The following is a 25,041-nucleotide window of genomic DNA, read 5'->3' as shown; positions in this document are numbered from 1 at the left end:
AGTTTGTTTCTGTAATAAAATTGTACAAGTTTATTTAATTTTCTACCGTTTTATTTAAAGGAATTTTCTACACAAAATAGCAACTTTTGTTAATTTGAATAATATATTATGGAAAATGGTTACACTATGTAGGATGAGAGATGTGAAACTCACTACTAAGAATCCATTATTTTTTCCTCTTCAAATTTATGTCGCTAATTTATATTTTTAAAATAAAATATTGAAGAATCATTACATCGCGAAATGTATATGTTCATCGGGTGGATTCCTTAAAAAAAAAAAAAGAGAGAGAGAATGATTAATATAGCGAAAAGTGGGCTAACGAAAATTTCAAGACCGTTCAAACCATACCTACCTTTATTGTAGCTGACCCCATGTTGGCAAGTGGGACCACTTTTTTTTGTTATTGAAGCAATTTGCAAGTCGTGAGACATTGGCCGAATATATTCTCGATATATTCTCTAAGAAAAAACACACTCATCCATATACATTTGCATCTTTGTTAGTTCATATATATTGGTGGGACACATCGCTTGAGCGTCAAAGAATTTTGGGTCGCGAATGGAACCTAAAACATGGGGATCATATCATTGGTCTAAGAGCAGTTTTGCAAACGGTTTTGATATTACATTTTTATCTAACACCTTCAGAGTTGTGTACAAGCCGTCTCACTTGTGTAGGAGCCAAATTATTAAAAAAATTTGGTGATTAAAAAATATATATACATCTAAAAAATCTCACACAAAAATAAGGTGATGTGAAAATTTTGTTTATGTTACTCTCTTTCAAAATGTTAAATAAGTACAACTATAAAACAATGTATGAAATCGTCTATCTTGAGAGGATCCACTCCCAGTCCCACAGTGCTATAGTGTCACATGCAATGCAAGTAAGATGAAGAATAACTTTGACAACAAAAATAATCAACATATCTATTTGCTTTTTGTAAGCTAAAACGATTTCATTAAATCAACATAAAAAAGAAAAATACAACTTAAGCATAAGATATGTTCCAAGAGTAGAACCAAAAAAGTTATTACATCATATCTTAGGATCAGTAAAATGGAAAGCATCTGATCCTAATCAAATAGATCAAATAACCCCAACTCAAACACTATATTTGTTACTATAATGTGTATATCGGTATATAGTGTGTTACTATAGTCTCAACTCTCAAAGACTCTATTTGTTTACAACTTTGAATTATTTAGTAGTAATATATAACAACCATATCCTATACACAACTACATATAATGAATATGCAAACAATATGCAACAATATTATAAAAAGTGCAAAAATATGAAGAGAATCTTAAAATGGTCCACGTCTCTTTGAACTTAACCAAAGGTCTTGGGTTAGAATCCAGCCCTGATCAGCAGTCCATTGTAGTCCTTCCCCACTCGAGGATTAGTCTTTGCAGTTGCGTGTAAAGGATACTGAGTTTGCACCAAAAATATGAAGAGAATCAATTAAGCATCCCTTGGAAAATCAAAAGGGCTCCAATTACCGATTAACAAGTCTGCATCATGAATCTGATCAGGACCAAGAAATGGTGGTGGAGGTTGAGTGACTTGAAATGGAAGGTTAATCATCATTTCAGAATTGGACCACAATACATGATCATGTGATGGTGAATCCTCTTCACCTGGTAAAGGTGGCAGCTCAAAATTCACATTCACAGCATCATCATGAATATTACTACAATGATCAATTCTATCTTTTTGAAGGGCTTGCATAGAATTGTACTCACTAAAATTTGTTACTGTTGTGGATGGTAATTGTTCTGGATTAAGATTCAAACACCCTTTGAAACCAAGTTCTAATTCAGACAAATTTAAACTACTTGTACCAACTTCAACGTTCGATAGCCTTGAATTTTCTAGACAAGGATCAAAATTTGTTTTTCGCATTTGATCAGGACTATGAGAATCAGGCTTTTGATTGAGAAAATTTGCATAAACCAATGCAAGATCAATATTGGGTCTATCATTCACCAATGAAGAGCTAGAAGATGAAACATTAGTCCTCAAAATAGGATCATAAGAATGATGAGCAATTGAGTTATTGTTATCTAAAGTAGTGTGAGAATTTTTGAAAGTGAGAGAGTCAAAGGAACGATGTCTTACTAATGTTTTGTTGTTACCTCTTCTGTTTTTTCTGCAGCCACCACCAACAGGAACATTTCTGAGGGATCCACCTTTTGTCCAATACCTTCTGCATCCTTTGCAAAAATATCTTGGTTGAGTTAAGCTGTAGTTATTGTAGTAGCAGAATTTTGTGTTTGGAGAACCACATCTTGGACAATTTGGTGATATCTGATTAGCTTTCCACTCACTCTCCATGTCTGCATCTGTGTGACATAAAAAAATACTGAGAGAGAGAGAGAGAGAGAGAGAGAGAGAGAGAGAGAGAGAGAGAGAGAGAGAGGGAGAAGGGAAATGTTAACAGAAAGCGACAATGCTACATGGTTGAGTTATATATGTGGTACAAGAAGTGATATCAACACTCCCTCTCATTAACACTGTCTATGTAGCACAAACTCTTTAGATCATAGTTGTCTCGTGTTCGACACTGACACATGTGATTATATTCAATCACTCTTTTTTTTTAATTACTATTCATGTTGATGTGTCAATGTCGTGTGTGGTGTCCATGTTTTTGTGTCATTGCTCTCTACTATTGATTGAAACTTATGTGCACTATATAAATTTATAGGACATAGCAGATAATAGAGAGGTGGGAAAGAGAGTATCAAACAAAGTGTTGATATCACTACTCATATAAGATTTTTTTTATATTGACATGACTCATTCTTATAGAAATGACTTGTAAGGTGACCGATGATACTCCTTATAAATTCTTGTACGTTTACTATATGGTTAATTTGTTGGGTGACCCAAGTCGTTATGTTCTGGTCCTATATTAGCTTTTTATATTAGGTCTAACTCTCTTTACAAAATCAGTTTGTAAGGTAAAGAGAGAGTTACCTTTTCTTTAACAAAAAATGATGTCACTCATTATAAACTCTAATAGATGAACATTCTATTTTTACATAGGACTTGGATTTTTCTCAAAAAAAAAATTTCCAAAAAGCCAGTGTTAATATTGCTAGTTTTTACTAAAGGTAGAGATCGAATCATTAAACCCCTTATCACTACTCCACTTTCTAACTCATCCACCCCATCCCCCAAGTCATCCTTGTGTGAGGTAGATTTTTCTCAATAAGTTGTTGAGTCATGAGAGCGAGTCTCACTGAGTTGGATCATCACATTGTGCTAAGATCAACTATATAGGTGAGTTGAACATCACACCTTCATTCAAAACCTTAACGGATATTGGATTTATGGGTTCTTACACTTATATGTTGTTCAATCTTAACTCATTCATCCAATCGGACTTTAACTCACATTGGACATATACAACATCTTAGTCTCACCCTCAAGTGTGAACCAGAACATATACAACATCTTACCTCCTCGTCCTTGATCCAACTCTATGAATATGTTCGCTCCCTCGTAAAATCGAACCAGGGCTTTAGGCAATGAGAGGGAGACTCACTATGTTAGATCATCACATTAGATTAAGAGCAACCACAAAAGTGAGTTGGACACTATATATTGACATTGAATTTATGGTCAATCTCAATTCTTTCATCCAATATGAAACTATAACTTACACTTGACACGTAACAACATAACTAATATGGTTTTGGTGAACTTTGAGTTCCCAAAGCACATTGAGTGTTGGGGTTAATTAGTAATTAGTGTAAAATTGTGCACATGAGATGAGATCATGGAATATATGATCTTGGAAATGTATATGTATTCATGCACATGAGCATGCATGAGGTAAATAAGCCAGGTAGTGTGCCACCAAACCCTAGGCTAATACAGGCTGTCGGTGTTTAATACACATGGCATGATGATATTGGTGGGGATGAGGGTGATTGGGGAAGCAAAGCCATCGAAAGTACAATTTTCAGGTTCCTTTCAACAGCAGACAGCGTTTAGATATCAACACATTCCTTCAAAAGGGTAGCATCCCAACCCCACATCACATTGCAGTCACATATACCATCATATATTAATTCCTTAGTTACTATACTTGAGAAAGTAGAAACTCACTGTTTTTCTCACACAGCCTTTTGAAATTTTATTATTTTTTTCTATGAAAAGTTTTACTTCTAAGATTGCAACACTGAGAAAGGTAACTTCTATTAAAAGGAAAATGAAATTTTGGCACTGCACTGTACTGTACAAGTTCTTATTGTTTTCGTCCCTACTAATCATTGTTTTAGGCTCCTTGTGTGGCATAAATTTACTACTACCTATTAAACAGTGGTAACATTAATACTTGCGTTGTGATCCTTAATATTGCATTCAAATATAGCCGATGCAGCCCTAATCACAATCACATTCCAATTTCAACAACATGTAAAAATTCATTACGTCGCAACCCAAGTTGACGTGATGGACATTTAATAAAAATCCGGCATATTACTACAAATTAAAGAGCTATCATAACAATTAACTTACTAACATTTGTCATTTAAAAAAAAATTATTGCAAAGACTATTGATATAGAGATCAAAAAACTATACTCTCCTATAAAATCACACATTTTAATCATTAAAACTTTCTTGGTGAAAATTTATAGTTCAAGTTGTGGCTAATTTAGTTGAGATGGTACAAGCTGGTCTCTTGGGCAAGAAGAGGCACATGGGAGCTAAGTAAGCATTTTTATGAAGAAAGAATGTCTCTTTCATATGAATGATGATACGGAACTTTTCGTTGACTCTTATTTCTTGGATCATGGGCTTCTCGGATCATGTGACACTAAGATTTTCATTGATATTCGTAAAATACTTAATTTATAAATTAAATTAATGCAAAATCATTTAGTACTTGCTTTAACTGGTAATCCTAAAACTCCTCACCATTTCCCCATAATACACAACCTGTAATACAAAAATATGCAAGCATGCATTTTGTTTATGGGAGAGTGTTTACGTTAATGAGTCTAGTCGTAGTAGACGGACAATAATCAGGCATGGCAATAGGGCAGAACAAATATCACCTTCCCCGTCTTCCAATTGCATATACTTATCTGTTATTCTATCTAATCATTAATGGGGATTGAGAAATTGAACCACATCCCCGTCTCCGTCAGGTTCAATCTATGCCACGTCTCCATCGAGCAATGAAATCATTTTTTTAATTAAAAAGAAGTTTTTTCAACACTAAACCCGAACATGTACCAAACAAAAAACTTCCCTAAACCCGAACCTACTACTAGGAATTATTTTCCATCATGTTTCTATTAATCCAATCCATTTGGGATAGGAAAACACCAAACACCATGTGTATTTGTCAATTGCAAACCAGGGAAAATGTTCAAAGTGATTTATTTATTTTTTGACAACAAGTTTAAAGTGATTAAAAGTTCAAAAATATCTCAAAAGTAGGGATGACACTTACAGGTATGCATGTTGCTTATCAATAACTTTTTACATTCGAGGCGGATTTTTAGGTACATGTATCTTTGTTACCCCCCACACACGTATTTTGAATTTGGGGAAAACCCAAACTCATAGCTAAACACATTGTTTGGACGCATACGGGTTTTGTTTTCATGCATAACTATAATAGCAAATTTAAAACCACATTTTAACTCAAAAATCTTTATTATAGCAGAACTCAAAAGAAAACAATTCCTAACATCATGTCCTCTAAAATAAAATATTCCTAACATCATGAATACATGAATTTATTATTTTTATATCTCTTCAATTAACTTTTCTTTTATGAAATCTCTTCCTTTAACTTATTCTTAACAAGCTTTTTCAAAAAATAAAAACTTATTCTTTTACAAATGTGGAACTTCACTCACACTTGTATATTTTCATTGCATTTGTCATGAGAATATGAAATTCTCAAATGTGTTCAATACTTTACAATAAAATAGTCATGCAAGATACACCCTCCGGTCACAAATATAAGCAAAAATCCATGTTTTAGATTCATTCATTGAATGATGTATGTAGTCTTTATTGTAAACAACATACATCATTTATTGAATGAATCCAAAATATGGATTTTTGCTTATATTTGTGATCGAATGGTGTATTAGAGAAAAAATATTCATGCAAGAAGGTAATTGATTTGTCATCTGTTAAAAATAAGGTCAGACCTATATTACTCCTTGACAAATTGTGGGTAATTTACCTCTAATGAGAAGTAAGATTTGATTCTAAAACGAATGAAATGGAAATCACATGTTGAATGAAAGAGATGAAAAAGTTTGATGTTCTTTAGATGAAAATGATAACTGATTGTAAGAAGAAAAAACCAGCTCGGTGAGACTTTGATGAATTGTGTGTAATTTACCTCTAATGTCAAGCGATTTTATAGAAACAAATGCAAATATTTAACACCATTGATTATAAATGAAAATTCAATTAGACATGTCTCATGTAGGAAGAATTTGTATCAAGTTTCTCAGCAAATCCTCTTAAAAAAAGTTTGCAAGCAACAATCAGTTTTCTTCAAGATATTAAAATGCTTTAAAATAATGACTTGTTAAAATATAATTAATGACTTTCATGCACATGATGCATATTTCTTAGTGGAAATCGATATGCATGACTAATCATGATCATCTATTTCAATGACACCAACAATATAACAAAAAAATATAATTTAAATTCTTTTTTTAATGACACCAACAACAATCTTTATTATAGAAGAAAGTTGTTTAAGGGTATAATTAGAATAATGAAAAAGTAAATATAAATATACTCATCTAGTTTGTTACACTTTTTTAAATGATAAAGGGAAAAAAAATGGATGTATGTATATTTAAATTGTGTTTGTTACATTTATTTTAATATTTAAATTTATTCTTATCTGTTTGTTGCATATGTTATTTGTATTGAAAATTGAGGGCATTTTTGGAAGAAAAAAGTCAACTCAAAAGAGTTGAAAGGGGTTGTTTTCTGTATATACTCCCTTCGGTCACTATTATAAGCAAAAAACTACTTTTTAGATTCATTGAATAAGTGATGTTTGTGGTCATTAATATAGACCACATACATCATTTATTCAATGAACTTAAAAAATATATTTTTGCTTATAATAGTGACCCGAAGGAGAATATGTATGTGTGTGTGTGTGTTTTTTTTTTTTTTTCAATCATTCAAACCTTGATTCATCTTGTTATAGGAGACTCTCGTGTTAGACCCAACCTTGGTTGTTGTGAGAGATGATAGGTAATTAGCAAATTATGAAAATAAGTTAGATTATAGCTTAGAACTGTAAAATCAAAACTATATAATTTGATTAAATAAACATGGAATTTAGTCACTAAACTATCATTTTATTTATTTCTATCATGTCCTTGAGTTAATAAAAAATCTAATAAATAGTTTAATCTAATAAATAGTTCCTAAACAATTAATTCATCATGCAAATCTCTCATTTGTTTTAAAAGTATGAGAATGATAATTTAGTAACTAGCTTAATTGATTAAAAATAGTTTAAAGACATTTATAAACAAAAAATAAATAGTTTGGATTCCCTATTATATTTTCATGGCTCGAAGACCATTAGAGAGAGACCAATAGTAGAGAATCAAATTGAGTACGGTAAAAAAAAGAAAAGGAATATTTATTTGAGTTTTGTATGAACATTTAAGATATATCACATCAACCAAACTAATAAAAATACAAACGCAAACGTACAACATATATAATGACCATTGTGCGTGGGCACAGATAAAAAGACATTGATAAAAAAGTTAAAATAATTTACTCAAAATTAAAATTATAAAAATAATATTATGTATATGGGCATATTATCATGATATTATAAAAATAATATTATAAAGAATTGGAGAACTTGGATAAATTTTACAAATCCTGATTGATATAATATTCTCAAAACTATAAGCTTTAATCGTCTATTTTCCATTCATCCTCTATCCAAAGCCCTTTCCAAACTCTCAACCAAAGGCTTAGATTATTTTATATTAAAACAGGTAAAATAAAATTACTATGTGCAAAGTCAGGTAAAAAAAACTATGTAAAGGAATGTTCAGTTTGAATTTTCAAAGAGCAATAGTTATTTACAATACTAAATACAACAAGCAGCATAACGATCGCAACAGTCATTCAACGTCGAGACCAGTTGGATATCTAAACATCCATTTCTCTCCCTTCTTAACTCCACCAGAAATCACTCTCCAGCCATACTCATCATCATCCAAAATGGGAATCGGCATTCAAACAAATTAAACAATGTCAAAAAGTACATATTAACACAAAATTTTGGTGGCTGATGAACAAATATCACCAGCACTCATAGGCGGACAATAATGAAGGACATCTACAGGTATTGACTATGCAAAAAGCCATGCTTCTGAGGTTCTACTTCTTCATTATGCTGCTACAGCTGGCCTAACCTTTCCTGCAGAAAAGCAAAAAATAATTTGAGTCCATGTATCAGATCAACAGAATCAAAAGTATAAACCGTCTTACTTTTGTAACAAGAATTTATATTAAATTAAAGAGATGCCAAATCATATTATTCATTAGGTAATACAAAACTGATGCAAAGTGAGAAAATAGAAATTGAAAATGAGAGGTCATTTTGTTTAAGAAGAAAATGTATGTTTTTAATTTCTGTTTACAGTTTTAATTACAAAACGATTGTGTACACTTGGTTTTATATTTATGAATATAACATTTTCTCTGTAGACAGGAAATAAAATGAAAACAGTGCAAAACTTTATGTAATTAAAAGTGGGCAACAGAAAATAGAAAAAACAACAGGCAAATACCACAACTACACTAATAAAAGACATCATCAAAGTAAAAGAAATTGGAAATTAATCAGTAAAATCGTCGGCTAACAAACAAACATAAGATGCGTCAAATAAATATAAAGAAAAACAACCTGAAGCATCTGCATTAATTTTGGATGCTGCTCCAACAGCTGGCAAAGTTTTTCCCGGTCACTCAACAAAGACTGCCATGTCAGAATAGTACAATGATTAGATTAAAAACATCATATTTTTCTATATCTAACAAATCCCACCTTAACAAGTTCATGGCAAGTGGCAAATACCTGAATGGCTTCTGGAGACTTGAAATACTCGTTTAATGACATTCCAGCATCTGCATGCTCCTGTGATTGAGCATTCCCCATATGTTGAGCATGATGAACTTGCTGCTGTTGCTGCTCATGTGAAAGCTGTTGCTGCTGGGTTTGATAATATGTCTGCATTGAAGAAACCTGAGACTGTTGCAGCATCTGTAACTCATGCACTTGAACATTGCTCTGCATGGTCATCCCTTGCTCTAACTGTTGTAAGGCTTGAACAGGTGGCCTAGGTACCTGAGGTGGTTGTGGAGGGCGTGGAAGCTGCTGGGGGGGCTGCAGCGGCTGCAACTGAGTAACTGTATGCATTGACGGAAAGGAGGCTTGGGGGACAGAGATACTATGCAAGAAGCTTGGCTGGTTCTCATTCTGTTGCTGATTTGAGGGGTTACTGAAGACAGTCATTGGCACAGATGTCGGCCTACTGTACCCCGGGGGCATCATCGAGGGATTTAATGGATAAGCTGACAATCTTGCTCCTGAATGAGCAATGGAGGCCTGAGAAAGTTCGGTATTCCCAATACCTGTCTGATTATATGGAGCAGGTTGGGAGACAGAAGTATTGATAGATGATGATAAATTATATGGACTAGATGCATAAGGGGGTGGTGTAGGCGGCAGTGGAGGAGCATGTCTACTAGGTCCACCGGGAGAAGATATAGAATGTCTAGAATATTTGGAATCTGGCATAGGAACAGAAGATGAAAATGATGGTGCAATTGGACCATTGTTGAATGGAGATGAATAATCTGATTGTCCCTGCAAAGCAACATTACAAGAGGAGTCAACGCTAAAGTTAGAAAGACAAAGCAGGATAAAAAAAATGATTTCAAAGACTGAAGCGGGTAACCAGAATGAAGGAAATAACTAAAGAGAAATAAGGTAAAGGTACTCACTTGGAATGTAACTGGACGGCGTGCACCTGCTGGAGAATTAACGAATGAGGTTATCTGACCATGCACTGAATCGGAACCATGTGATATTACAGGTGAGACTGTTGACGGGGGTGGCATGGGCGGTAAAGGAGGAGGTTGGTTCTGAAAAAATCTCGGGTCATACATTCCTTGGGAACCTGTAGCAATACCACCATGTTGCGGACTGTTCTTTAAAAAGAAATTCTGAGAAGCAGTCCTTGAATCAACTGGTAACTGCGTAGATGTTGATGGATTGTTGTAGAGAGACACTGGAAATGAACTATTTGCTGTTGCAGAATCGTATCCACCAGCAATCTTAGCTTGAAGAACATTCTTTGTGTCATCAGCCTGCTCGCCATACTTCCTATCCGAAGAAACACTTGATTCACGAGTTAATGCCATATCAGGTCGTGAACCAGAAACCTTTGAAGAAAATTCACTCTGGGCATTGTCATCAATGTTAGATCCCAATGGAGTACCCATACGAGAAACAGCATCACTTTCTGTCTCTTCAACAATTGAGTGGGGAGAACTTTGGTCAGCAATAACTGGAGCAGGCTGCTGCAAGTTATCATCCGGTTGAAGGAATGGCAATTTGTCATCAGAGTCAGACTCCTCTCCATCAAAAACTATATCAATTCCTTGAAGATCGTCATCAAGGTCCGTTTTCAATTGATTAGATTTATTTGACTTCTCTACATCTGTTGCTTTCACCGGAGAAGCATTTTTTAGATGTCCCACGGCTTCTCCCACTACTGTTGCTGAAGGGTTCTGGCGTTCCCTTTGTCTCGCCATAAATTCATCCACATGGATTGATGGGGGTCTCCCACCAGTAGATCCTGTTCTTGGCACTGCTATTACATTAGTAACCCCATCATTTCTCTCTCTCGCCACATAGTCATCCACATGCATAGATGGGGGTCTGCTGGTATTCGGCTTGCGCTGTCGGAAAGAATCCCTACGCGTAGGACCAGATGAAACAGTGGTCTGTGCTATGCCACGTGAAAAAGAAGAGACATCAGTTTGAAAGCTTTCCCCTCTACCTCGTCTCACTGATCCATCTATTGCTGATAATTTCTTTTTGGCAGCAAGACTTGTTTGTGTTAATCTATCAGGTACTGTTTCTGGGCATTCCCAAAGAAATTTATCACCAAGCCCTCCAATGTAAAGATGATCGTCAATCTTTTCAATGCTGTTTTCAAGCATGTGAAGTGCCTTTGGAAAAACTAAAACATCATTTTGAGGTAAAACAACGTCATCCAACTCCATGGAACCAACAGGCCTTTGCAATATTGAGGACAATGATTTCACTGACTCAGAAACCTTGTACCAGAAACGTCAAGAGAAGTTAAAAAATGATTCAAGGAAAAAAATAATAAACAGGAACCTGTATTGAAATGGAGTTTTACCTGGTATAATGGGATTTGCATGTGAGAGGTGACCAAACAGTCATCTACGGTAGCCTTTGAACTTAATATAGTACTCAAATCTAGTATGTAGTTTATATTTTCTTCAGGAAAGTCAAATGATCTTGTCACATCATCAGAAAGTCCAAAGAGGTACTTCAATGCGACAACTCTGTCAGAAATCAAACTAACCAAAAAAGAAACTGTAAATTAGTCCAGCTAGATGGTCCCAAACAATAATTTAAATAGAATGTGCAGAAAAATTTCATATAAATCACAGCCTTCTTTTCAACGCAAAGAAACTTGTGATGTCAAGAGAAAAAAATCAAAACTTCAAAAACATATTTGTTAAGGCCTTTATTTCTAGCATACATGAGTATAAACACCCAGACACAAACATATAATTACATAGAAAGAGTTTAAATTTCGAGTTGATATTTGTTACTACGTCCGTCCCCTATATATAAGACCCTTTTGCCAAAATCACTGGAATTAAGGAAGTTGATATTTGTATTAAAGTTGTTTGTAATCACTATTTTTTTTACAATTTTATCCTTTAAAAGAGAGAGTTAGTTTATGTTTTCAACATGCTATTTATTGTTGATTGAAGAAAAAGATGTATAATAAATAGGGGTATGTAGGTAAAGAAATAATTAATGTAGTTGGAAATAGCAAAGGGGACTTATAAAAAGGAAAAATCTCAAAAGGGTCTCATAATTAGGGACGGAGGTAGTACTTCATTATGAGAACAAATAAAACAGTAAATGAAATGTTATTTTAGCAAAGGTGAGGTGAAAGTTATATATTATACCAGTCACATATTTTAAATATCTTACGTCCATTGTGCCATCATCAAGAAAGTTATATACAGCCTTACATTTGCATAGAACAAATAAGGTCTAATCTCTTCACATTTGTATTCTGTATTTCGGGAGAACTGAAATTGTTGTATGTCCTTCAATTGTGAACTTAGATGGTACGTGTACAATAGTCCTTTTTTATTCTGTGGAAAAAGGAGAGATGGCTTGCCTATTAACGTAGAATTAATACACAGCCTCTCGCTATGGATGGTAGGATTATACTCGGGTCTTATAGGTTTCAGTTCTAAATCAAATTTGTAAATTGACTGAAAAACTACTTCTAGCTAATATCTTTTGTTACTGTAATCTGTTCCATAATTGTTTAAACTTTAAACTGAACTATTTTCTTGCATACAGTTTTTCATGGGATCTCTTCAATAATATTAACAAACAACACTCTAATTTTAGGCTTTAACTTTAACATTAACATTAAAGACAAGCATAATCCAGAAGATTCGCCTAAGAACTTTGGATGCCAATAACATTCAGTATCAATTATTCATATTTGGTGTTTCATCATCTATTTATGGTAACATTTACATTTTAATAACAATAATAATAATCAGCTTTCAGTTTATAACTAAATTAATCTTCAATCGCAATTCAATATTAGCAACTGACAGCTGCATTCAGTATATCATCACTGCTGTAAAGGAAGCAGGAAAAAATAAGGGAGAACAATGTTTAAATAACTTCAGCTGCTCCATTCTAAAAGACTACATGAGGTTCTTAGAACTCTATATTTTACTCGGAACTCAATATTGGTGAACACGTAAATTGATAGAATGTTTTTTAAAATTTTGCATTGGCACGTACATACAAGTTAATCAGAAACACCAATCAAGAAACTAAAATCTCACCTGTTCCCATTCATGCAAAACTGCAGAGTACCCATAGATAAAGCATAGACAGCTTCAATTGCATAAGGCGACAAACCCTCTGTTGTGTCAATTGATCTCAACAACTTCATCCAACAGTTAAGTAAAGGAGGGCATTTTCTCCATTCTGCTATACTAGGAACATTATTATTTACATCCATATCATCTTTCTGATCAAATTCACGAGCATTATAGTGGATACCAGAAAGAATTGCTTCAAATGCCATTTGACCTTCACTACACGAAGCTAATTCTTTCAAAGTTATAAGACAAGCCAGTAACTCTTTGCCAACAGGTAGGACCTAGAAACATCAAAAAAATTGGTTAATATCGAGAGCAATGAAAAGAAGAACTGCAATTTGAACTGTACAATGAGTCTTAAGCCAAGAACTTTGGCAATCACTTTCCCCAGAATGATATCTAAATGAAGAAGGGCATCTCAGTAACAACACAATATCTAAAAAGATCTAGGAGTATGTATAGACAAAATCAGAGAGTTACCTGGCAACTCTTCAAAAGATAATGTAAAATGAGGGCATAATCTTTGTCACTCATGTTTTCAAAAAATTTACTGCCAAACAACCAGAAAATTCATCATTTAGTGTTCAAACTTGAATGAAACATAACTGATAACACTATCAAGGAAAGTTACTCACAAGTCATGTCTTCGGGAGTAACATTGAGAAGTTTCGGAATTAAAAAGAAGCATGATAAACTTGAATACTGGGAGACACCAACTCAAAAAATTAAAGTTGTACTTTGCAGAACTTCTACCATCAGGAGTTGGTTTTCCATCAACAATGACAAAAGATCTGTCAAGTACTTTTGTTAGCGTCTCAAGAGTGCCCAGTTTCAACAATAGGCCCTGATAAAAAGAATGTAGACCAGATTTACATTATGCAAAACTATTATTATAACCAACAGCCAATCATAAAACTACACAATTCAGAATAGTTGTGATGAAAATAAGAAACAAGAACAAAGGAACAGAAAAAGAAGAAAAAAAATTATATGTTTAGCGACCTTGCCAAGTGGATGCTCAGATAGGCTAACAAGAAAATCAAGAAGTCTCAAAACCTGAAAATAAAGGAGAAAATGTCAAACTAGATACTACAATGCCTAAACAATGAGGATCGCAGGATCTTTACCTTGTATGCATCAGTATCTGATGGAGATGAATCTGAAACAAGACTAGCGATCGATGACAATATTGGTTGTAAAAGCATAGATGCATACTTAACATTTTGGCAAGCAATGCGAATTACAAAAACACGCAGCAGATCTTGAATGACTACTAATGCCTGCCAGAATATCAGAATAACACATTGACAAGCAATCACATAAAACTCAGTAATTCATCAACAATGCCTTCTCCATAATTGAAAATGTAAGTTCACCCAGACAGAAACTACATACAGAAATGGCATGGTGCTGTACAATCTCAGCAATTTTGTCAAGGTGTGGTGCCAACTGGCTAACCAGCTTCCCAAGGGGTCCAGATTCCAAATACCAGTTGACGTGCTTCTCCTTTTGAGGCCCTAACAGGGTTCCAACAGCCAACATTCTTCGCGTAGTTAACAAAGGCATGCCACCAATCCAAAGCCACACATCCTCCTCAGGAAACAAATCACTCTTGCAATAGAAAACAGGAATGAAAGAAAAAATCATTCAAATGAACAGTTAAATAACCTTAATAATATACATGTCTTAAAAAATAACATGGTTTTGATGAAGGGAATGAGCACAAATTGATAATGAAGTATTTACAGAAATAACAGCATCAACAAAGTTTACAGAGTAAAAGTTCAAATGGAATAAGCATACCAAAAGATAGAGTAAACTGCATGTTTCTTTTGGACCTAGAGTCAACAATGAAGTACCCTGAACGCTGGCAAGAAGGGTGTGATAAAGACCGGGACTCCAGCCATGAACTGGCCAAAAAGCAAGGGAAGACGCAATCAAATGACAGACAGCTCCATAACCAATCGCATAATCAGGATACGGAGATGATAACTCGGCTGCACATGCAGCTAGCTTGGGGCTGCAATGAACAGGATTTAATCAACTTAGCGTGATTATCAAACCGGGCGCAAAGAGAAAGGAAACTAAGAGATACCTTATTTCCCTGTGGACTCTTAAAAGAGCGTTCATTAATTTTGTATTTCGGTGTTGTTCCTTTGCTTCCTGTAAATTGCAATCGAACAATCTATATCAAGAATGCATTACACAAGAGTTTTCATTAACAGTTTCCTTTATTAAGCTCTCCATTTACAGTCAGTTAGTGGTATAATACTGTAAAGGTCATATTTTATCCTCATCTATTTGCTTATAAAAAGGATTATATGAAACATTAAAAGGACCATTATCAAATAATACAATATCTCATTCCCTCATTTTACCCAATACACATTGATATTGGTACAGAAAAACTCAAGGAACTACTTTCGGGTTGGAGACATAATCACCTATCAACATGTGATAATCAACGCACAACCTTGCAAATTGTTTACATTTTTTACAATAACCTTTTGATGAGTATGATACATTACCACATTCTAAATATCAAAAAATCAAAGGTTTGAAACAAATGGCTACACAAGAAAACTATGAAGCTCTAGAGGAAATACCTGTAATTTCTGCAGAAGTGTAATCAGTAGCACAAGAGAAGGAACCAAAAGATCAACTATGCTCAGCTCACGATTGCGTTCCAATAGCAAGTCCGACGTAGCATTGCACTCTGTACCCTCATCTACAAGGTGATCTGTAAAAGAATATCGTCATTTGCCAAGCTGTAGAAAGAACAAATAGCAATATGGAATTTCTACCAACAGGACAAAAAATTAGGTGTATTTAAACAAAGGGTACAAGTAATGGAGGTGATGGTTCAAAAACATAACAAAATGTACACAAACAAGAAACGGGTAATCAATTTCCCCCAAAAAATTGATATGTATGACACATACACAAAATAGTTTTTCTACACACGAAAGTGACACTTTACACCCAACCCTGTATGTTAATGATGTTCACGGTAAGCTAGGTCATTAATGATGTGCAAATATGTGGTTAATGTATTTCATTATGTCGTTGATGGTTAATCAATTTTTGGCATACTTTTTCTTTTTTCACAACCCACTAAAACGTACATGGTTAATGACATGCAAATTGTTGGTAAATTCAGTTTATTATGTGGTTGATGGGTTATCAAAAAAAGTACATAATTTTCTTTTTCACAACCTACTAAAACATATACGGTTAATGAAATACAAATGTTTTGTTAATTCAGTTTACTATGTGGTTATTAACAATGCTTATATTCTCATTAATAAGTGGTTAATGTAGTATCAAAGTAACCCATTAACCATAAAATGAATTGAATTAACCAAATACTTGCAGGTCATTACTATTCGAAACCCAAAAATTAGATTGAATAGAGAGAACCACTTCCATTAAGAAAATAGGAAAAATAGGAGAGAAACTTCTACTCCAAGGGTCCCCCCTTTTACAGTTAACTAACTTGTTTTACTAATTCTCCTTATTCTATATCCTCACGTTAACCATGCACTTTTTAGCGGGTTGTGAAAAATATAGTATCAAAATAACCCAATAACTGCGTAATGAACTTAATTAACCAAATATTTGCAAGTCATCGACCGTACACTTTCAAGTAGTCTTAAAAAATAGAAACCATACCGAAAATGAAAATACTGATAACTCATCAACCACATAAAGAATTGAATTAACCATGTATTTGTATGTCATAGACCATGTAATTTTTAGTGGTTGAGGGGAAAAAAAAAACTAATTTTGTTGAAAATGTATAATAACTTGTTTTCTTTTTTTTTTTTTTTTTTTGAAGACGCTAAATTAGCCCATCCAAATTAGCACCGGAGAGAATCGAACCCGAGACCTTGAGGAGGAGCACACTCCCAAGTCCCAAGCCTATGCCACCAGGCCAACCCAAGTGGGTTATGTATAATAACTTGTTAACCACATAATTAACTGAAATAACCAAGTATTTACAAACATGCCGTTAACCACACACAGATACATGAATAGCATCATACGGTGCCATGGTGTCACATCGCAAGTTAAAATAGCAGGACCGATAAGAAAAAGAGGGAAAACAACTTAGAATGCTGCAGGGCTTCTGTTAGGACTAAATTGTTAGGATTGGAGTAAGAAAGTTCATTAGGAATTAGTTTAGTTGCAAAGTTTGTTAGCATTTCTGTTTTAATGTCTTAGTCTTTCTGTTTCTATTTCAGTTGGTCCTATGGAATATATATATAGGACGGACCGGTCTGAGCAGATGGAGGAAATCAAATCTTTCAAAAAAGAACAAAAATCAATGACATGCAGTTATTCTCTTTTTATTCCATTCATGTACCCTTGTCCATTATGTTTCATGAGATTCAGAATTCTCAAATGGAAGATGTATATTGGGAATTATCTTATATTGATAACTATAGTTAACAAATACCTTTAGCAAACAAAATTCACATTTAAATTCATAAATACAGGAAAACAATTACAAAAAATACATTATATATTGTCTATCATGCAACTATCCTGTTGAATGGGAAAGTAATGCATACAGGAAAACAATTACAAAAAATACATTATATATTGTCTATCATGCAACTATCCTGTTGAATGGGAAAGTAATGCATACCATTACCATATTTGAAGGGAAAGGGAAAGTCTCCCTATATTTGATGTGATAATTTAGCCATATATGTGACATATAACAAGTAATAACAAGTATAATAATTGACTTACCATAACTGTTTGAGGACCTCTCAAGCATAAATCTGCAGTTGACCAAAATGGCATAAATAACTGTAACAGCACCTTCATCATAGAGAGACGCAGCAACAGCCTGCATAGATTAAAACTGTGTCATAAGAGAGAGGATTTACAATTATCAATCAACCAATTCAAAATTGACTATAACATACCGGGTCCTCAGAGATAAAAGACAAAATCCTTATTGATGTTGTCAACTGTGATAGAGAAGAATCACGAAGAGTAACACCATCAAAAGACTTGTCAGATATGAACTTTCCAAGATTCTCCATGACATTAATATCAGAGCCAGACTCTCCAACGACATTTTCAACATCAGTCAAATCTGAAACTAGGACACTAGTTGAAGTTAATTGAGCATCTCCTCCAGAAGCCAATAGAGCCGCATAACGTAGGAGACCAATACCGCCATGTTTGTGGTATACTACACCAGCATCTATCCATTCCAACAGCCGTGAGGGAGCATCTTTTCTATTAGAACCTGGAGAGGAGAAATGCAGAGCCCTGTGAAGTTCTATAGCATGTCCAATCCAAGAGCCCAAAGATGCTGATGTGGAATCAGTGACAATGGCTTCAATGATCTCAGCAACTGAATGAAATATTGTAAGGTTTACTGGTGAAGATCCTGAAATCAGCAGAATAAGAACCAGGAGGTTAGATCACTGAAAAAGAAATTGTGCCACTGCTATGCGTAAGAAGATAACAGAATGACTTGACTACCGCTGTTTTTCCCAGCAGATTCAGATTCCTTGGTAGAACTTAATGCTTCAATCAAGACGGAAACAGCCTACATAAAATGGAAGAGTCATAGTACCTTAAATATAAAAAGCGGTATATTCCTCAACAAAAAAAAAACAATATATTATAAAATAAACAGTCTCAGCAAATATGTAAAACTCCTTTTAATTAACTTGATCTATAAAATAAAATTCACGCGCATGCGCGCACACACATACCGCAAACAAGGACAAAATAACCCTGTTAAGCATAACATAAATGAAATTGAGTGACCTATTTTATTCACGTAAATAGTGCGTAATTCCAGGTTAAATACAAAATTCAGATTTTTTTTTACAAAAATTGACCAAACATCACACCGTTAATATATTAATTTTGCAAATTCTTTCCATTAGGTGACCTAAAAAGCTATGCCACTGCAGTATTACGGTTTGTCAAAGTATATCTTTGTGCATACCTCTGGAAAATTTCCGAAAGCAAACAATGCTTGGCGCCCACAGTCAGACCTATAGATCACCACCAGGTTTAATTCACAACTTAAACATTGTTCAAATATTTAAGCTTCAATTCTGTAAAGAAAAATAAAAAATAAGGCAGCGTCCACCTTGAGAGAGCAGACAATTCCCACACAACCCATAAGAACTCTTCCGATTGTGGATTTGATGAAAGCAAACAATCAATCACATTAACCTAGACCAAATATGAAAATAGTCATAATTATGTATAAACGAACATTAGATTAAAAAAAATTAAAAAAATACAGCAACAGAAAGAGGAGGGAAAGAGAGAACCACTGTTTTGAGGACACTATTTTTGGGGGAATCACTAACCATTTTTAGATGCATCCCAATTATTGTTCCTATCTCCACTGGACTACAAAAGAAACCCTTTGTTATCAAAACGGAAGCATATCGAAGAGGAATACTATCTTCCTTGCTGCCGTGATGACCACCCCTTAAGGCACGGATTAAAGTACTAGAAAGTTCGGGATCTTGTAATAGGAATATCAAGCCTACAATGATTGGAGAAAAGTGATTCAAATAGTTACATTTCTTTTGCTAGTTTCTGGTAAAAGATCAAACATTGTGTGTATGTTAATTGTAGCCAACCTGAACGACAAAAAAGAAATGAAAGAATCACAGCCTCAATAGATGATATAACATCCATGAATATCTCCATGACATGACCCCTTTCCGCACGCAGTATAGATGATGACAAAAGCGCGGTTGATAATGAAAGAAATCCCCTATCCTGCATCCAAGATCATGTGATCATGAGTAAACATACACATTGGCCCAATAAACATTTATAATCATAGAAATCAGTCCCCCTGTACTCCCATTAAAACACCATCTTGTTTTACTGATATATACAGACGAGAAGGCACAAAAGACTTCATTTAAGAGATACACACATGATGCTTATAAAAAGTTGTCTCCCCACCTTGAGCGGATAAAAAATTTAGCAATAACGTGTGACAGTAAAATGGTTAATCGTATACCTTTAACAGTCCCAATAAATGTGAATCAATATCCCAATCTGAAAAGCAACAACTTGAAGAGCTGATCAAGTTGGAAGTTGTTGTATATGACAACAATCCATCTGTTTGACCAGTAATCAGTGATCTACTTGCACAAGCCACTGGAGAAGGATCTTCAATTGGACCACGTGAATTTATCAATTTCTGCATTAGTACTTGTCAGCAAACATTAACAAAAAAAACTGATAAAACTTAGCTCACGGCTCGTTTTAAGTACTACAAAAGTTACAATCTATTGAAATAAAACTGACCAGGAGCTTTCTGAGCAGAACTTCTGCAGAACTGAGCATGTTCAAAGTAACGTCTGTTACCCTGCCAAAAGTACTGGTGTTTCCCACCACAGACAGAACTGCAGACTGGCAAAAATTCAATTACCACAGATAAAGATTAAGTCCTTAAAAGAAAATAAACATTCAACTCAAGAGCTTTCATTGAAAGCAATACCTCATATCTCGAAGCAACTTCATAAAATCGTAAGCGATGAAGCAAATAGGTTGCAAGAGAGGCAACATCATGCCGAGGTTTTGACAGTATCAACTTCAATAAATGGCTATAACCTTCGCTGACACCAGAGGGGATGCTTTCATCTTCCCGAGGCCACCAACCTAAAAAGCCTTCACATCCAACAGCATATCTAGTAGCCCGCTCTACAACACCAAGAAGCAGAAGCGTAATAGTAGTAGAATTCTGGACATCCTTAGCAAAAAACATTTCAATCTGCTGTATTCCCCCACTATTAACAAATTGAAAACAGCTCTCCCTACCAGAACACAGTAAATAAGCCATGCTCAATCCTAATAGAGCATGCTCACTCTGCAGTAAAGCATATGGAAACATAAGCAGGCAAAAAAGACACAAAGACGAGTATAAGAAGGGGGGGTGGGGATTAATTTGATTCTAACTTTCTCAACAAATAGGAAGATGCTGGTACAATGAGCACAAAGAAAACAATAGATTACCCGAGAAAGAAAGTGATCTCCTATAGATGAAGAGTGCCTTCTGAAATGATTAATCTGGTTAAACATATCCACCAGTGTTTTGGAATCCAATATTTCAGTCTCCAGATCAGAATAATCTGATGAACGTTCAGAGGATTCACTCCCAATCTTTTTACGAAAAACCCTATAGACATCAGTGAGCTCTTTCCTTGCCCCGTTAACAACATTGTGCAACTCTTCAAACTTCTCGGTTCTCTTCCCTGACTGATATCTCCCACTGATTGATTCACAGATGTCACCAGAAATGTAGGAAGATATTGCCGATACTACAGTACTTACAACTTTATGTCCATCATCCCCAATATGTCCCTTACCCACAGTCTCTGATAATTCTAAAATCTTTAACATCAACTGTAAAAAAAGTTTGACTTCAAGAGAAATATCTGCTACAGGAACTGGAATAGACAAGACATTCAAAGAACGTGAATCTTCAAAAGAAAAATTAGTAGAATGCAATGCAAGTGGCAAGTCTTCAAGCTTCCCCTCAGTAGAATCAACAAGATCAGTCAACGCATTGTCATCAAATTCAATGTTGAATTGACCTAAATCCTCAGCTGTGTTCCCATATATAAGCAAACTCAAACTGCGATAACTGCCCCTCACAACTACATGACTAGTGACAACGGCCTGAGAAAGAGAAGCAAGAATCGAAAAGTAAGTCACAACTACAGTAAACATTTTTAATCAAAAAGTTATAACAGTTTAAGTTTGAAAGCTAGGGCAAATAACTAACAAGTCACATGACAAGTCATCCACTGCGAATCTTTATCACATCAATCAATAATATTAATAAGTACATACATATATCATAAGCAAAAGAAGATATCATTGGGTACACGAAACTTTGATTATTTTTTTATTAATTTTAATCACCAAACTTATTAAATTTGTGTAATTTAGGTCAAAAAAATCATCAAAGCACCAATGTCTACGTAGCAGAACTGTTGAGGACATACTAAGCAAGGATGCTAATGAAGAATATTGAGTAGTCATCAAGATTTATCAAATGACAAAAATTTAAACTTAGAAATTTGTCATGCACATAAAATTTACTTTTGTGATATATATTTTTCACATCTGTGAGAAAAATAAAAAAAAAAACTGAAAAACTGCATCATACATATAGCAGACCAAGTCCAACAGAAATAAAAACAAGATCAAAAATCCGCACAGTTAGAGGAACAAGGAACAAAACATTGATAATAGCATGCACATTATTATTACATCGCCATAAATGTCATATATACCTCCACTTCTAATACATTGGATGTAGATTGTGAATAGAGAAAAGGCTGACAAAGTCTTCTAAACCTCGTCTCTCCCTCACAATGAACAAACACCTCTATGGCAAAGGATGGAGGTGAAGTCGCCCTGAAAAGTTTTCCAACAACAAGAGAATTGATTTCAAAATATTCAACAGGCACCAGACCAAATCATATACACAAAACAATCCCTTGGATGAAATAAAGTGAGAGAAACACCAAGCCAATATATAAAGTGGTCTTATGCGTTACATGATATAATATGGTCATCTAAAACCAGCACAAGCTATTACCACAAATTACACTAAACCAGTTTAATTAAATTACTCGACAAACAAACGTGGAAATAGAAAATCTTGTGATAACCATGAGATTTTTGAAAAATTGCTTCCTGTCAGTTGAAATTAGCTTCTTCATTTCAAATTTTGCACATATTATGTCATTAACTTTTGCTTAAAAAACAACCCACTTGGGTTGGCCTGGTGGTGTTGGCTAGGGACCTTGGAGTGGGCTCCTCTCAAGCTCTCAGGTTTAATTCTACCTGGTGCCAATTCAGTGGGCTAGTTTGGTTTCTTCAAAAAAACTTTTCATAAACACCGTTTCAAAAGAAAATTGCATAAACATATATATATGCTTAAAAGACTTTTGTTTATATATTAAGGCCTTGTTTGGATACACAGCTTAATTAAGTGCTTGTATCATAAGCACTAATCATATAAGTGTTTATGTATAAACTATTTCTATAACATACTAGCGTCAAGACAGGCATGTAAGTGCCTGTCATTCCACTTTTCCATTGTGCTTAATTGTATATTTATTTTATCGCATATGGTTATAACTTTTTAGGAATATACCACAATCAAATAAAGATTTACCTAATATTGCTCCTACTGTAGTTGAATAATTCATATTATAATGGATTTTAACTGATTTCTTTTAGTTGCAGACTTAAATAAAATTATAAAAATAAATAAAATTGTAATTACAACAGTTTAAATGATGAATATAACTGAAAGAATGAAAAAGGCAACCCAAAATCACTTGATCCCTTTATATATTGTTATTTGTTATAGATAAAGTAAGTCTAATTCTTTTCATATAAGCTACAAACTATTTTCATAAGCTATCTACCCTAAAGAACTTGTTGAAATAAGTGAACTTGGTGGTGTCGGCTTGGGCCCTAAGAGTGTGCTCCTCTCTAAGTCTCAGGTTTGAATTCTCCATGTACCAACAATTCATGTGTTGGGCCAGTCCATATCAGGACTTGCTCAGCCTTCTAATGAGCCCCTGCTAGTGGCTAGTGAGATTGGTTCCTGATCAGTCCTTGGACCAGATAATGAGTTTCCGAAAAAATAATATCATATCTGTAGATAAGCTCAAATAAGCAAATCCTAACGGCCCTAAAAACCGTAAAATTGTGAATTTAATTTAGTGGAGAAGCTCTAGTAAACTCTATAGCACCGACACGTCTGATTAAAGGAGTCGACATGGGTCAGCGTGTCAGTATCGGTGTCGTTTCTGGAGTGAGTACAAGTTAATCCAAACTAACCTACATTACCAAACAATGCAACAACCAAACCCTCAAAACCAAGACAAAAACAAAAACATACCCAACAAGTGGTACTGCTTGTGCAACCGATGTTGTACTCTGTTCCAAAACCTCACAAGCGCTAACAACAACCGGTTCCGAAAAAACAACCTGCAAAAAACAACATTGGAGAATGATTTATTCAAATTTTCAGAGAATATTGAAAACGAGAGAATTGAATTGAAGTCTTTGGGAATTGAATGAATACCTCGTCGACGTACTCATCGAGATGAGAATGAACGAAGGTGTGAGAGAAGAGAACACAAGGTTCTGGTCGACCCATTGAAGAAGATTGGAAATTAGGTTAGGTTTGAGAGAAGTAGAACATGCGCAATTTGAATTTCTAGGGTTTATGGTTATGGAGCGATGTGTGTTTCTTTCTTTCTTTCTCCTTCGTGGATCGACGACAGCCGACCTCTGTGAGAAAAAGAAATTAAATTAAAGTAAGAACTTTGTTTTTCTATGACATTTTTTTTGGTTACTATTTTTTTGGAGTCGTCACTTTAATCCCTAAATGCAGATAAATTGCAGAATAATCACCGAAATGTAGACTATGTTGGTCAATTTAGTTCTTGCATGCAGACTTCGTTAGTCAATTTAGTCCCTAAATGTAGACTCTGTTCATCACTTTAGTCTCTGAAATTGACCAACAGAATCCACATTAAAGGACTGTTTTGCAATTTCTCTGCATTCAGGGACTAAAGTGACTAATCATTTCTCATTCAGGAACTAAAGTGACTAATTCCCTTTTTTTTCCTATGACATTTTGGTTTATAAATATAATTGTTAAATTAAATGACGGGCATCGATACTACATTTTTATCCTTTGCTAGCTCATTAAAGTTTAAATATTGCTTTCAAATTATAACAAATAAAACTAGTAATGTTTATCTAT

General features: G+C 34.4%; 2 protein-coding genes across 2 annotated transcripts; both read right to left on the bottom strand.

Moving 5' to 3' along the window:
- Window positions 1-935: 935 nt before the first annotated feature.
- LOC146955573 (dof zinc finger protein DOF3.5-like) lies at window positions 936-2,431 on the bottom strand. Its single transcript, XM_085722070.1, has one exon. It carries the CDS (start codon window positions 2,341-2,343, stop codon window positions 1,471-1,473), a length of 873 nt encoding a protein of 290 aa, XP_085578196.1. The 5' UTR covers window positions 2,344-2,431; the 3' UTR covers window positions 936-1,470.
- Window positions 2,432-8,019: 5,588 nt separating this feature from the next.
- Window positions 8,020-24,567, bottom strand: EMB2016 (mRNA methyltransferase EMB2016). Its single transcript, XM_085722063.1, has 28 exons — window positions 24,355-24,567; window positions 24,169-24,257; window positions 22,544-22,667; window positions 21,258-21,923; window positions 20,743-21,111; window positions 20,550-20,654; window positions 20,260-20,442; window positions 19,868-20,009; window positions 19,589-19,770; window positions 19,363-19,448; window positions 19,216-19,264; window positions 18,741-18,807; window positions 18,173-18,645; window positions 17,994-18,093; window positions 15,842-15,975; window positions 15,331-15,398; window positions 15,039-15,255; window positions 14,631-14,846; window positions 14,363-14,515; window positions 14,238-14,291; window positions 13,871-14,079; window positions 13,716-13,785; window positions 13,197-13,516; window positions 11,480-11,663; window positions 10,053-11,393; window positions 9,124-9,915; window positions 8,953-9,024; window positions 8,020-8,463 (listed from the first exon to the last, which is right to left on the bottom strand). The coding sequence occupies exons 1-28, from the start codon at window positions 24,427-24,429 to the stop codon at window positions 8,443-8,445; spliced, it is 6,561 nt and encodes a 2,186-aa protein (XP_085578189.1). The 5' UTR covers window positions 24,430-24,567; the 3' UTR covers window positions 8,020-8,442.
- Between the last annotated feature and the right edge of the window lie 474 nt (window positions 24,568-25,041).

Source organism: Medicago sativa, chromosome 1 (assembly GCF_051527215.1).
Source record: "Medicago sativa cultivar Bolivia chromosome 1, Bolivia_mono, whole genome shotgun sequence".
NCBI lineage: Eukaryota > Viridiplantae > Streptophyta > Magnoliopsida > Fabales > Fabaceae > Medicago > Medicago sativa.
The sequence above is the reverse complement of the archived record's forward strand: the minus strand, read 5'-3'. Positions and strand labels throughout refer to the sequence as shown.